At 46.7% G+C, this 14,674-nt stretch overlaps 1 protein-coding gene across 1 annotated transcript in view; it reads left to right on the top strand.

Moving 5' to 3' along the window:
- LOC121200340 (guanine nucleotide exchange factor VAV3) overlaps window positions 1-14,393 on the top strand; it is a 64,474-nt gene extending 50,081 nt beyond the window's left edge. Inside the window, exons 20-27 of the mRNA XM_041065588.1 lie at window positions 30-160; window positions 1,501-1,566; window positions 2,226-2,260; window positions 2,401-2,517; window positions 5,433-5,520; window positions 5,855-5,984; window positions 12,889-13,040; window positions 13,670-14,393. Of these exons, the coding sequence (XP_040921522.1) occupies window positions 30-160; window positions 1,501-1,566; window positions 2,226-2,260; window positions 2,401-2,517; window positions 5,433-5,520; window positions 5,855-5,984; window positions 12,889-13,040; window positions 13,670-13,714 (764 nt within the window). The 3' untranslated portion in view covers window positions 13,715-14,393. The remainder of the gene's footprint in view (window positions 1-29; window positions 161-1,500; window positions 1,567-2,225; window positions 2,261-2,400; window positions 2,518-5,432; window positions 5,521-5,854; window positions 5,985-12,888; window positions 13,041-13,669) is intronic.
- Window positions 14,394-14,674: the final 281 nt, after the last annotated feature.

Raw genomic sequence — 14,674 nt, 5'->3', positions numbered from 1 at the left:
AGTGGACACTGACCCTGTCCTTCTTCCAGGTCTGCCCAAGATGCTGGTGATCAGGAACTACTTTGGCGTCCCGAGTCCCACGTCTGGTCCGGCCCTCAGCATCCAGACGGGTGACATCATCGAATTAATCTGTGCCGACCTTCACAGCGCCTGGTGGCAGGTCAGAGGTCACACCATCGCCTCCTCACCTATTTTATAAGACTAACCGATGTCCGTACGTCTCACCCTCACCCTGACCTCAGATCAGCCACAGTCAGCGCACTCAGCTCTTTATTAAATGCAGTTTGTTCCGTTATGATCGTCCTCATCAGGTAGAGACATGTTCAGGGAAATATGGTGGTGTCAGTGCTGGACATCATACCTGAGCCTGTTCGAACGAGCTGCAGGAGAAAATGAAATTCTTCCTAAGCTGTGCACACACACACACAGACGCACACACACTGACACACAGCACAGCACAAAACGTTTGCTTTGTGCAGCAACACTTTAATCCTGTGAGGTGGAGGAGAGCGGAGCCGTAGTATTCAGCCGCTGTGTGTGAGAGAGCGGAAGTCATCAGAATCATTCCAATAAGATTTTACCACAGGCCTGAAAAGGGCGCCGTGTTGACATGAATGTCTGTTGTATTGTAAACAGAGATGTTTACAATACAACAGGAAACCAACAAATCTCACCAAACTTAATACAGAACTGATAAAACAGATAAAAAATTCAATTAACCGCGTGTAAAAGCTGAAGCAGCTACAGCAGCTACAGCCCCACAGTCAGCAAACATTCAATATCCATCTCCTTTGTAGCCAGCAGACCATAATCATTTCTGTTCTGGGGGTGCGTGACAAATAGAATCGATCACTGTAATTTCATTTCATTCAGCAGCAGCCATCTGTTCACTCTGTCAATGTTAGCAGCTATAATCATTATCACACTCTGAGCACGGATCTCCACGAGTCCCGGGTCGTGTGAGACCACGGCTGTGTCTGAACACACACCCCTCAGTCCAGGGTTTTATCTCTCACACTTGTTTCCCAGTGTGAGCCCCCAAACCTCAGATCTCCTAATTAACACCTAGAACTGTAACGATGCTCATGAACAAAACCCTAAATCAGTTCTCAGTTTGCAGCTGAGGAATCCACCACTGAATCATTGCCCCGTAAAAATCAAATGTTTTGTCAGTTCACAGAAGAGAAGCAGCATCATGGACCCACAGGGTCTGAGCCTCAGTCAGGGAGAGATAACTGCACTATGGCCTCCAGAAAAGCCCTGTTTATACGGACTGAGCCTCCCACTGTTGATAAATCAAGGCTCTGAGCTGAAAGAGTCGTCGCCATGGGAGGAATAAGGAACTCATCCTCTTTCTCTCTTCCTGCCAGCCATTATTTCAACAATAGTTAACTAGGGCTGTAAATTTGCACTGCTCTGTGTTGCCAGCTAATTGTTCCTGAATTATGGAGACAGAGTCAGCCAGATGTACATAACGCAATTATCTCTCTGTGGTTTCAGGGCAAAATCCTGTCGACGAAAGAGGTTGGCTTCTTTCCAAGCGATGCCGTGAAGCCTTGCCCATGTGTAAGCAGCATTTCCTTCTAGTCCTTTGCTTCATTAGAGCCCTCTGTAGCAGCTAGCACTGGGCTTCATGTGTTCAGCAGCAGTTCAGAGGCGTGGGAATGGCCGGGGATTTCTGAGGAGGGGCGAGCCGCTCTGCCTGGCATGAGCAGAAAAACAGCTCACGGGTTTTCATGTTGTGTACGAGGAACTTGGCTGGTCTTATGAGATAAAGGTGGTTTACTCTCTAATTCACTTTATCAGTAAGAGGCAAAGACCAAAAGCATATCTTATGAGGAACCAGCTATACTTCATATTGTGTGGAGCTGGAGCCAACTATGTATCAGCGCTTGTTTTTGTCCTCCCTCTTCTCCCCTGCACTGCCATGTTCCATCTGATAAAATGAAATTCAGACTCTGTCCGGCTGCTTTATGAATACGAGGTCCCACAGAAAACAAACTGTAATCACCATGTCTGCAGCGCTGTAAAGATAAGAAGAGCATTTAGCCGTTTTATTGAGGCTGTACAGTGTAAAAGCTCCTGCTCTCTGCTGTGGACTGCACAGCCGGAGCCACGCAGGAGGTTTTACTGCTGTAAACATTACAGTGCTGTCAATCATATCCATGTGAAAATAACAAACAACAACAACATTGTCACGTGTCCACGTTTACTCTTTGCTCCAGGTGCCGAAGCCCGTCGATTACTCGTCTCAGCCTTGGTACGTTCACCAAACAGCCTCCTAACGTCTGTAATCAGAAGTGAGGGTCTGATCACTGAATCCAGCTCCAGGGGAGCAGGAAGTCTTTCCTCCTCCTCCTCCTCCTCCTCCTCTTTAATGCTCCGTTTGTCTGCTCGTAGGTTTGCGGGGCCCATGGAGAGACTGCAGGCAGAAGCTGAGCTCATCAACAGGGTGAACAGCACCTACCTGGTCCGCCATCGCAGCAGAGAGTACACAGAGTACGCCATCAGCATAAAGTAAGTCCACTGTTTCCACCGCGTCAGTCAGTAAAGATCCTGCATCGACTGTCAATAATGGATCAATGAAATAAACACTGAGCAGCTTCTGTTCACTCCTCTGTGGAGAAACTGAACTCATCAAACTGCTTTTAAAGTAAAAAGTTCAGGCTCAGCCGTCATCAGATCTCAGGGTTCTTCCTTCTGTGTGCTGGATCCGTCAGGTGCCTTCAGCCAAACCACAGTATTGACCAGATGTGAGTCCCAGACATGGTGCTCACTCTGTAGTTCCTGTGCTGGATGATGTGCTTTCCCTCTGAGGCCGAGCCTGTGGTTAACCACAGCGATGTGTGTGAGACTGACCCAACCAGATGCTAATCATAGAGCAGGGTCATCATCGTGGTTTGACCTCAGAACCACAAAAACAGCCTCAGCTGTTTATAATAATTAGGAGCCATTTAATCTTAGTGAATTAACAAAGCACGTTTCAGGGTCGTCTCTGAGCTGGAGCACGTTTTCCCTCCATAAGGAAGAGAAAAACTTCACTGTTCAGGGTCCAGTTTCCCTCTGTGCTCGCATGAACAGAGACGTGGAGCAGAGGACGAGTCGCAGACTGTTCAGGGTTATTAAAACCTCTCCGTGAAAGAGAGAGGATGAGAAGCTGTGGGAACAGCATTTAAAAAGTATTACTCACAAATGGAAATGCCCTCCAGCACATAGCCTGCTCCTCTCAGCAGAGCAGGCAGAGGGTTTTTATTTATTGATATTTTTATTATTTTTTTCAGACATTTTTATGCCTTTATTTGATAGCGACAGTGGAGACAGACAGGAAATGTGGGGAAAGAGAGCAGGGGAGTCACCTGTAGCCGGCCCGACGAACCGGGCACTGGCTTGTCACGACTATGGGAGGCAAGGACTAGGACCCAAATGCACGACCCCTCAGACGTCGTCCAAAATAATAATATTTTATTCTAACAAAGTAACAAACAGAAAATCGCTCACGAAGGAGGAAGGCAAACCAACTGGATGAAGTAACAAAGATCACCCATAAAGGGGAAAAAGGCACGAGAACAAAGGTTACAAAACGTGAACACAAAATCACTCTTACGAGGAAACGACTAAGCAAGGAACAAAACCTAAAAAACCTATAAAGACAAAATCAAGACAAGGTGAAAAACATGAGCCAAGGGCCAGAGACCAAAACATGAGGCAAAGGCATGGGATACAGCATGAGACAAGACATGGGACTCAGCATGAGACAAGACATGAAACTAAAACAAACTGACACTGGACAAGGGGAAACATATATATATATACACAACAGGTAAGGGGAAACAGGTGGAAACAATTAGGGCGGGACAGACAATCACAAAGGAGGGAAACGAGACAAAGACAGGAAGTAAAACAAGACAAGATACACAAGGGCAATGATTTCAAAATAAAACAGGAACCCACAAGACAACATAGACACCAGACAAAAACATAACATAATTTATAGACTAAGACAGTAAGTAAAACGAGACATGGTACACAAGAACTAAACTTTCCAAAATAAAACTAAACTGAAACTGAAAATGTCCAAAGAGTTCCAAAAACAGGCCCCTTAGGGGCTAGTCATGACATGGCTGCTCAGAGCGTGGCCGTGCGGTGGCCGTGCGGTACGTGTCGTAACCATTGGCCCACTCGCCCCGGGCAGAGGACGTTTAATGACTGTGTCCAAATAGTCCAGAGACCAAGGTTCTGTACCAGTGAAGCTCTGGAGTTTTAACTGCTTAAACCGGAGGCAGCTTCCTGGGTGTCTCTGACCGTGCAGTAGACAGTATATCTGGATCTTTATCATCAGCACCTCTAAGCTCACTAATTAACATGCTCAGTAATTAGAACTGATCTCTCAGAACTGTTACACTGAGAGATCAGATATTCAACATTTTACTGATCAGCCTATTTGTGAAACGTGTAAATGAACATTTCCTCGTTACACTAACAGAAAAACATCATCTGGTATTTATGAGTCCAGCTCCGCTCCTAAAAACCAAAACCAGACCAAGCGCCAGAGTCAGGCCAGGTGTCCAGAGTCAGGCCAGGTGTCCAGAGTCAGGCCAGGTGTCCAGAGTCAGGCCAGGTGTCCAGAGTCAGGCCAGGTGTCCAGAGTCAGGCCAGGTGTCCAGTGGTTTTGGGCCTGGAGAGGGAGCTTTGAAGTAAAAGGTGTGATGATGTGTTTTCCTGCTCTTCTTAGTGAGTGGTGGTGCATCACGCTGCCCCTGTGTGTTCGCTCTGTGTGGCTCTGTGTGGGTCTGTGTGGGTCTGTGTGGCTCTGTGTGGGTCTGTGTGGCTCTGTGTGGCTCTGTGTGGGTCTGTGTGGCTCTGTGTGGGTCTGTGTGGGTCTGTGTGGGTCTGTGTGGAGCTGTGTGGGTCTGTGTGGGTCTGTGTGGGTCTGTGTGGGTCTGTGTGGCTCTGTGTGGCTCTGTGTGGCTCTGTGTGGCTCTGTGTGGGTCTGTGTGGCTCTGTGTGGCTCTGTGTGGGTCTGTGTGGCTCTGTGTGGAGCTGTGTGGCTCTGTGTGGCTCTGTGTGGCTCTGTGTGGCTCTGTGTGGGTCTGTGTGGGTCTGTGTGGGTCTGTGTGGAGCTGTGTGGGTCTGTGTGGGTCTGTGTGGGTCTGTGTGGGTCTGTGTGGGGCTGCCAACATATAGAACTGTGTGTAATTATCCTCAGGTCCCTCTTGGACCTGGGGGGGCCTCTGGGTTTTTTTTTTTGGGGGGGGGGGGGGGGGGGGGGGGGGGGGAGTTTGACAACCCATCATTCACGTGTCACAAACCTTTGGGACCCTATGCATTACACCGACTGCCATGCTCTCCACAGGGGCCGGGGGGCCAGCCGCCGATCAATGGCGGTGATCAGAGAGGGAAATTACACTCATAACTTATTCAATGGCTCACAGGTACAACAACGACGTGAAGCACATAAAGATCCTGACCAAGGAGGGCTGCTTCTACATCGCAGAGAACAAGAAGTTCAGGAGCATAGTAGTGAGTTTTCAGCTTGTTTTATTTTTCACATTCCACCACTGCAATTCATAAATAAATCATCCCGTTCGCTTAATGAAGTGTCAGAACCTGAATTTTATTTTAGCTGTGTGCACAAAAATAGCTGTGATTAGAGATGTGTTTATACTGGCCTGAGGGCTTCAGCATTACAGATCCGTCCAGAGCACGGTGGAAAGGTTCTCCACTCGTGTTCATGCCAGGACTGTAGTTTCTGTTTCTCAGATTAAAAACACGTTTTTCAGTCAAATATTTTAATACCTGTGTTTTTATAACATTTACCGTGTGTGTGTGTGTGTGTGTGTGTGTGTGTGTCCAGGAGCTGATCGAATACTACAAACACCACTCCCTGAGAGAAGGGTTCAGGAGTCTGGACACCACGCTGCAGTTTCCGTACCGGGAACCGGAGAACGCTGCGATGCACCGCCTCAACCGGTCGGGTGGCAACAGTGAGTCAATGCACCACTAACACACCAAAGACTTTCACCCAGTAACGGCAGCAAAGGGTGATATAACAGCTGGAAATGTAAACGTGGCTGACAGAGGAGAAGTGAAGCCTGCTACAGCTGAACACGCCTCATATTCCATACGTGTATGTTTGGACTCCAGAGACACACAGATCAGGTTCGTGACGACTAAAGTGTCCACAGGTGTGAATGTGAGTGTGAATGGTTTTGTCTCTGTGAGACTGGAGACCTGTTCAGGATGACCCCCCCCCCAGTTCACCCAGCGTGAGCTGGGATTGGCCCCAGCTGTCCAACAGTCCCAGACCCTGATGGACTAATTGATTATTGATTATTTATTTAAGCTGTAGCCAGGAAGTTCCAAACCGAACCAAAGAGTTGTGACGCCTTCGTTGTCACTGATCAGCAGCAGCTGACTCTGATCACACCTCTGTGATCGGACACTAACTCTGCTGCTCAGCCTGTAACACTGACTCCAGCTCGGCTGATTCCTCCGTTTTCTGTCCGTCATCTTTCCCAGCTGTCTCTGCCTTATTCACCGGGGAGCGTCTCCACAGCCTTAAAACAGCCGCACAGCTTTTGTTGTTAAAAACGCTTCAGCAGGGGCGCCACCAGAACTCTTGGGCCCCATGAAAGATTAGAATTTTGGGCCCTCCTTTTTTGCAAAAATCTGTTTAGGTGATCGTGTTAACATCATTAAATGGCCTTATTTTAAATGCACCATTGTCAGAATTAGACTTTAAGATATTGCAACTACGTATTGTAAAGTTATTTTGTATGGAGTCCATTCTAAATGTTCACATGTTGAAACAACTTGCATGCATCACTGTATCAGTATGGATTTACAACAGATACACAAAAACCTAAAAATTATTTTCTCTGTTTCCTACATTTCTGGACTTATTGTAGCATATATGATTAAATGTATGCCTTAATAAATAACTAGGCTATAGGCTATGAACTGCAAGAAATCCACTGAGTGTTTTTGCTTTCTTTTATGCAACACTCATTTATTAAAAAGTGCACAGCAAATGTTCAGACATTCAAGGTCGATACCTACAAAACAATATCAAAAAATTCCAAAGCCTTTATCTATGGATTGTATTGCTCACCTTCTTCTCCTTCGACTGCGCTTGAGGGTGAGGGCAGGTGTCCGTCTGAGGCTGAATCTGTGCATGTTGAGGGCACTTCATTAGTTATGAAACTAGTTAGCAGTAGCACCAGCATAATGTAATGATTTATCTTGTATATTAGCCTAGCAGCCTAGTTTATCACACATATTTATCCACTTTTGTACATTCATCTTATCTACCGTGGCAATAAAGGTAGAGAATTTAAATAAAATGGCACTGTAAACTGTTCTCTTGATGGGCTAATCCAACCACTTTAATACGAAATCTGTAGGTCTATCATTCTATAGCATATTGTAAACGCCATGGTGAATGACGACTAATACCTGCTAATAGCCTACCTTTCTTTGGGAAAAACTGTGTCAGCAGCTGTCTGCCCTTTTTCTCCCTCTCAGCCTTCTCCTGCCTCTCCTTTCTTTTCTGGTAACCTGACTTCATACTTCACCTACTCCTGCAGCAGCGCTAACGCTCAGAACAGCTGATCACTCTCTGAGTCCAGCAAACGCATTTGACAGTCCCGCCCTGCTCGAGTCAGACTGTACCATTCTTTAATAAGAGAGGGGGGTAAATGACATGATAAAGAATTCAAGGAAAATGTTATAGAAAACGAAAACCATGTTCAATGTGCTTATTCTAACAGACGAAATTTAATATTTTATTTAAAAAGCTTAAACAGGGAAAAATTATTAAGATAATATTATTAGCCCCTCAGCCCTCAGCCCAGGGCCCCTGTCAGTGCTGGGCCCTTAGAATCGTCCTAACCTTTCCCCCCCTGGCGGCGCCCCTGCGCTTCAGTCTCCTCTGATCTTCATTGTTTTTGACGTGACTGTCAAGCGGAGGTTGCAGAACTCACTAAGCATGTTATTAGATGTGGAAACGCTCTCTGGACGTTTACTGGAGTTTGAACTAATGTGAGTTTCAGGGGAGTGAGAAAATCTGCTGGAGCCTTCATCCAGGGGCGCCACCAGAACTCTTGGGCCCCATGAAAGATTAGAATTTTGGGCCCTCCTTTTTTGCAAAAATCTGTTTAGGTGATCGTGTTAACATCATTAAATGGCCTTATTTTAAATGCACCATTGTCAGAATTAGACTTTAAGATATTGCAACTACGTATTGTAAAGTTATTTTGTATGGAGTCCATTCTAAATGTTCACATGTTGAAACAACTTGCATGCATCACTGTATCAGTATGGATTTACAACAGATACACAAAAACCTAAAAATTATTTTCTCTGTTTCCTACATTTCTGGACTTATTGTAGCATATATGATTAAATGTATGCCTTAATAAATAACTAGGCTATAGGCTATGAACTGCAAGAAATCCACTGAGTGTTTTTGCTTTCTTTTATGCAACACTCATTTATTAAAAAGTGCACAGCAAATGTTCAGACATTCAAGGTCGATACCTACAAAACAATATCAAAAAATTCCAAAGCCTTTATCTATGGATTGTATTGCTCACCTTCTTCTCCTTCGACTGCGCTTGAGGGTGAGGGCAGGTGTCCGTCTGAGGCTGAATCTGTGCATGTTGAGGGCACTTCATTAGTTATGAAACTAGTTAGCAGTAGCACCAGCATAATGTAATGATTTATCTTGTATATTAGCCTAGCAGCCTAGTTTATCACACATATTTATCCACTTTTGTACATTCATCTTATCTACCGTGGCAATAAAGGTAGAGAATTTAAATAAAATGGCACTGTAAACTGTTCTCTTGATGGGCTAATCCAACCACTTTAATACGAAATCTGTAGGTCTATCATTCTATAGCATATTGTAAACGCCATGGTGAATGACGACTAATACCTGCTAATAGCCTACCTTTCTTTGGGAAAAACTGTGTCAGCAGCTGTCTGCCCTTTTTCTCCCTCTCAGCCTTCTCCTGCCTCTCCTTTCTTTTCTGGTAACCTGACTTCATACTTCACCTACTCCTGCAGCAGCGCTAACGCTCAGAACAGCTGATCACTCTCTGAGTCCAGCAAACGCATTTGACAGTCCCGCCCTGCTCGAGTCAGACTGTACCATTCTTTAATAAGAGAGGGGGGTAAATGACATGATAAAGAATTCAAGGAAAATGTTATAGAAAACGAAAACCATGTTCAATGTGCTTATTCTAACAGACGAAATTTAATATTTTATTTAAAAAGCTTAAACAGGGAAAAATTATTAAGATAATATTATTAGCCCCTCAGCCCTCAGCCCAGGGCCCCTGTCAGTGCTGGGCCCTTAGAATCGTCCTAACCTTTCCCCCCCTGGCGGCGCCCCTGAGCCTTCATCCACACGCTGCATGTTTCAAGCAGTGCCAGAAGAAGAAGGTCTGAAACCCAGAGCAGGCAAACAGCACCGTCCCTCAGCTGGTGAACGGAAAATGTTTGACTTATTCCAATCAGTGGAAAACAAAAGGCCGGCTCCTCTGACGGCCGCGTTCTAAGCACGAGAACTGGGAACAGATTGCACGGAGCTGTTTGCTTGTTGTAGTGGAGGCCTGGTGTTCAAACCCAGCTCTGATCCAGATCTCTGGTCCAGATCTCTGGTCCAGATCTCTGGTCCAGATCTCTGTGGTTCTGCTGTGTGCAGCCTTCATTGCTTCCATCCTCCTCGAGCTGCTAATTAATGCTCAGGCTTTTTGTGTTTGGTGGACAGTTTTGCAGAAAGCACTGTTTGATTGACTGTTTTTCACCAATACACCAATTACAATAGCAGCAACAGCAGTGTCAGCCCAAAGCAGAGCTGTGTGTGTGTCCACGCAGCCGCCTCACTCAGCAGCGTGTGTGGGGCTGTGGCTGGTTAATTGGGTTTGAACGTTCCTGTGAAGCGACATGCGAGCGCGTGCGCTCGGCCTCAGCCTCGTCTGTTCGTCACCCGGCTCACGTCGCGTGCTCCTGTGCGGTCCACAAATCAGATGCTGCAAAAATGAAGCATGTAAAATGCAGCCGGTGTTTGGTGGCTGTTTGAAGTGGAGGGCGATCCCTCTTCATATTGCTCGTACCTCAGACAGCATTAGGGGCTGCTGAGCTGTCTCTCAGTGCGCTGATTAGTATTCATTTTAAAACCCACCGGAGCCGCGCTCTCCTTACAGCATATCAATAACCCGGGCCTGTTAACTTGCCAGCAGTATTGTTGGGAGCGACACATTTTTCACAAAGTTCGGCCATTTATCTGCCGTCGTGGGGATTAGACTTTCTGTTCCCCGCGGCTCCTGTGCAGGGGCGGCTTCAGCAACGTCTGAATGGGCTCAGGTTTAAAGAACTGGTTCTTGGCAACAGTGATTTTTTTAAAACGTTATTTCATGTTAGAATAAAATGAGATAACGTTTAATAAAAAGCTGCTGTTTTTAAACAGATAGCGTCGCATGTTCGTTCCCACATCAGGTTTCCATCTGCTCGCCCCAGTTTAACTTCTCTGGACACACTCATTTGCATCCATTAATCCAACTGTATTGAATTTATAATGTAAAGTCTGTTCCTACATCTGTAACACTGCTACTGAGCAAAACCTTTTTAGCATCAGCATCTTCTGCTGTCTGCACTTGTGCCATATCTGTTATGTTGACATCCCAAAATAACCCGGTTCACTCAGATCTTTTTAGTTTGTAATGACTAAGGTGTTAATACTGTCAGGGTTAGAGGTTCTATTCCCGGGAGCAAGGCACTAACTCTGCCAACTCTGAGACTTTGCTGGAATCAGATCAATGCCTGCAGCTTCTGTCTGTCTCTGCCAGAGAAATACTGGAAGACAGAGAAATGGAAACGCAGCAGGCCTGAGCCCGAGGTGCTTATTTCTCAGGCTGTTTGCAAGGTAAAGGCACAGCTACTCTCCAAAGTACAGAGCCCTGCTCTGCTGACTACATCTGAAAGCTATTTTATTTATTTCTATATATGTACACTGTACATATGCAGATAGACATCTATTCCCTCTGCTGTAATTGTGAGTGCACTGCGTCGTCCTCCCAGCTAAATGTTCCTAAGTTCTGTGAAAATGAGACTAATGCTGTGAGTTGTAAGAAACATGTTTCTAAAGTTTTTCTAAGAATCATTTTATTTAAATCACAGCTTCATACCTGCAAGTGTGAGAAAACTTAAAAGATGATTTTACAAGTCTGAGTCTCAGTGTGGAAACTCTGACCTTTAATCATCACGCCACTGCTGCAAACAGCAGACGTCTGATCGCTCCTGTTCGCTCCATCAGTGTAAATTCAGATTAATTAACCACAGACATCAGTGGCCGAGCTGCCACGAGGCTCCTCCTGCGCCTGTCGTCATTTATTCTTCATCAAACTGCAACTGTGTTCTTTGAACCTCTGAGGGAAAAAAAAAGCTCAGAGTTGGGATTTTTAAAAACCTGTTTTATTTTTTCTCCTTTGCTTCTCTCTCCTCCTTCCATCCCCCCATCCCCGGCCTCCCCCCTCTTGCACCTCTCCGCTCCCTGCCTGCCCTGCCATAGCCCCATTGCTCTGCGGCCTCTCTTTTGTATCTCCTGCCGGCTACAGCTTTGTGCCTCCTTCCTCTGCTCCCTTCTGGTCAGGTACAGGTATCGCTTCTCTCTCTGCCTGTTCTCTCGCTCCTTTCATGTTGAAGGCTGCTCGGCATGTTGGCTGTAGCTCAGTGCGTTCACATCATCTGCCTTCACATCAAGCTGCCCATCGCACCATCTCTCCTCTCTCATAGCTGTGTGCACGCACACATCATCATCAGAACAGGAACTCTTTATTTTAGCAATGCATGTATGTACCGTGTTTGTGTGTGTGTTTGCATGTAAATGTCAGGATGTGAGGCAGACACTGCTTAGAGAGGTTTGGTTGTTGAGATGTTTTCTGAGGCATTTGTTGTGTGTGCTTGTGTGTGTCTGTCCTTCAAAGTAAAGGCGGACGTGTCCAAATACACAGAGCTCCTCTCTGCTAGATATCCCATCCCCACGGACAGGTTGTAGAGGTCTGACGTTCCGTTTCCACCTGTCAGCTTAGCCCAGGCCGACCCACCAGTCAGTGTCTGCAGAGGGAAGAGAGGCGGCAGGGTGGAATGGAGCAGCGGTAACTAGCTAACCTCCTCCACATCTGTCTCTTATACTGCCGTCTCCCCGGCAGACACACACACACACAGCTGTCAGAACGCTGTAGCTGGACTATCTCAAATAAAGCTATGGACTGCACAGCTACGAGTCCCTGCACTGTACCCTGAGCCACAGTTTCTCTTATTTTAGAGCAAAGAAACTCGGTTGCACAAGCTACAGCGTTTCTACATCTGTCACTAACGTGGTAACCGGTCGGTTTCAGACTGGCAGTGAAACCTCTGTAGCATCACCACGTCCATAAAAGACCATTTCAGCTGTCAAACTGTGCAGTGGCTCCACAGCTGATCCTCTGTAGATGAAGTGAGTCTTGGTTTAATTCATATTATTATGTGCACACATGTAGAGTGTGTGCAGTGTGGAATGAGTAGATAAATATTTTAAATATATTCTATATATATATCTATATTATAATAATTATTAAACAGCATTTTAAAGTTAGCTTCCTAACAACTAGTTTGTGTTACTGGTTTTAATTTAGCGACGCGACTAAAATCATCTGACTCATCTGAGAATGGACAGGATGAAAATAACAGCAGACAGTGAACTAACCATATACATGATATATCAGTTAGACTTCAGCCGTGTCCACGTCTGTGTGAACGTACTGTTCCTGTGTGAGAAGGTGTCTTTAAACTCATCATAAACCCTGGTAAACTGAATCTGTGCTCCGCTCTCTTCTTCTCCAGTGTTTACTCCCAAAGTGATCGGCGTGGCGATAGCTCGGTACGACTTCTGCTCACGTGACACGCGGGAGCTCTCGCTGCAGGAGGGCGACGTGGTCAAGATCTACACAAAGTCAGGAGCCAACGGGTGGTGGAGAGGCGAGGTCAACGGCAGGGTGAGTGCACAGCCTCTACGACCCGGGAAGAGGAAGTCTCCTCTGAGGGCTGAGATCCAGGTTATTCACTAAAAAAAGCCTTTAGTTAAAATGTATGTAGCTGCATTCATATTTCCATTCTGTGATGGTTTATTATATTGCAGAACGTTTGGGATGTTTCATTAGTTTCCAGTTGTAGGTGGCACTAAAAACAGGCTTTTTCTAAGAAGAAAGATTTGGCAGATGTTGGTGTGTACGGGTGCCTGAACACCTCTCCAGCATCACTTTCTGCATATATCCCTCGCTCGGAGGATTTGATTTGCTGCTCCTGTGTGTTCCCATCCAATACCACGAGCGCTGTGTAATCAGGCGTGCAGCTCGGAGAGGATCCTGGTTCTAAATGCAGGGAAATATACGTTTGTACTGACTCCCACTCAGAGTGGCAGATTCAGCCTGAGTGTGTGTGTGTGTGTATTTTAGCAGCCTTTGTGTGGTCACATGTTCTGGAGGTTTCACTCACAGTGACCAGCTGCTGAAAGGCATTCTGGTACATGTAGGAAATCAGCCGGGGTTTGAGCCTCAGGCTCCTTTTGCTTTTTCTGATCACTCATTCCCATTTCTCCCCCCTTTCCCCCCCTCCTCCCCCTCAGGTGGGCTGGTTTCCATCCACGTACGTAGAGGAGAGTGAGGAGTGAAAGGTGCACCATGGGAATTAGAGCGAGATGACAGAAGAACGGCAGCAGCAGAGTGAGACAGAGTGAGAGACAGAGTGAGACGCGGGGTGAGACGCGGGGTGAGACACGGGGTGCGTGTCTTCCCCTCTGCCTGCTCCGGTGTCCCCGGCCTCACTGTCCTCCTCACAGCCCTGCTGCCTCCGTCCGTCCCAGAGGCCTCTGGGAGAGAAAAGGGCAGCGACGCGCTGCAGGCGCAGAGACGCTGATCATTTCTGCTCCACTCTGTGAAGCTAAGTGACTCCACCAACCAGCAGCTTGCCTGTCAGCGGGACACAAGCCCTCGCCAGACACCCCCCTCCTCCCTCCCAGCCTCACCCTTCCATCCATAACTCACCCTTTGCTCCCTTCCCTCTCTGCCCCGGCCAAGCCACAGCCCCCAGCTCCCACCTGTTTCTGCTTGCCAAGTCGACTGTCGCCAGTCTCTCAGAAGTAGATTCTCAAAATGCCACTCTTCCATTCATGTGCTCATCCATCCATCCATCCATCCATCCATCCATCCATCCATCCATCCATCCCACCACCCCCTGTGGAAACAGACTCTCTCGCTGTAAAGTCTTTTTTTCTTTCATCTCCCTCTCACTCAGTCAGGTTTGACCTTGCCACTAATGCAGGTGGTTATTGATGACTTGATGACCCAGATTCACACATCCACACCACCCACCTCTCCTCCCCTTCAGATTATGATCACCCCACACTCACACACACTCTCTTACAGAAGATGCCGGCGTCGGATAGCATCGCTGCACAGTGCCAGCAATTGATCGCTGTTGTTCCTATTTTCCTCCCTCCTCCTACATTCTTTATCTGCAGCCCAGCCTCTCGTGTTTTCAGTTGTCTTGGCCGTTAGTGATCCTCTGCTCTTATCGGTGGCAGCTCTGTCGACAGAAGCCCGTTCGCTGAGGGTTTATCTTGGTGGAGGCA

The sequence above is a fragment of the Toxotes jaculatrix genome, chromosome 20, assembly GCF_017976425.1.
Source record: "Toxotes jaculatrix isolate fToxJac2 chromosome 20, fToxJac2.pri, whole genome shotgun sequence".
Classification (NCBI taxonomy): domain Eukaryota; kingdom Metazoa; phylum Chordata; class Actinopteri; family Toxotidae; genus Toxotes; species Toxotes jaculatrix.
Note: the sequence above shows the minus strand (reverse complement) of the source record. Positions and strands in the feature narration are given on the sequence as shown.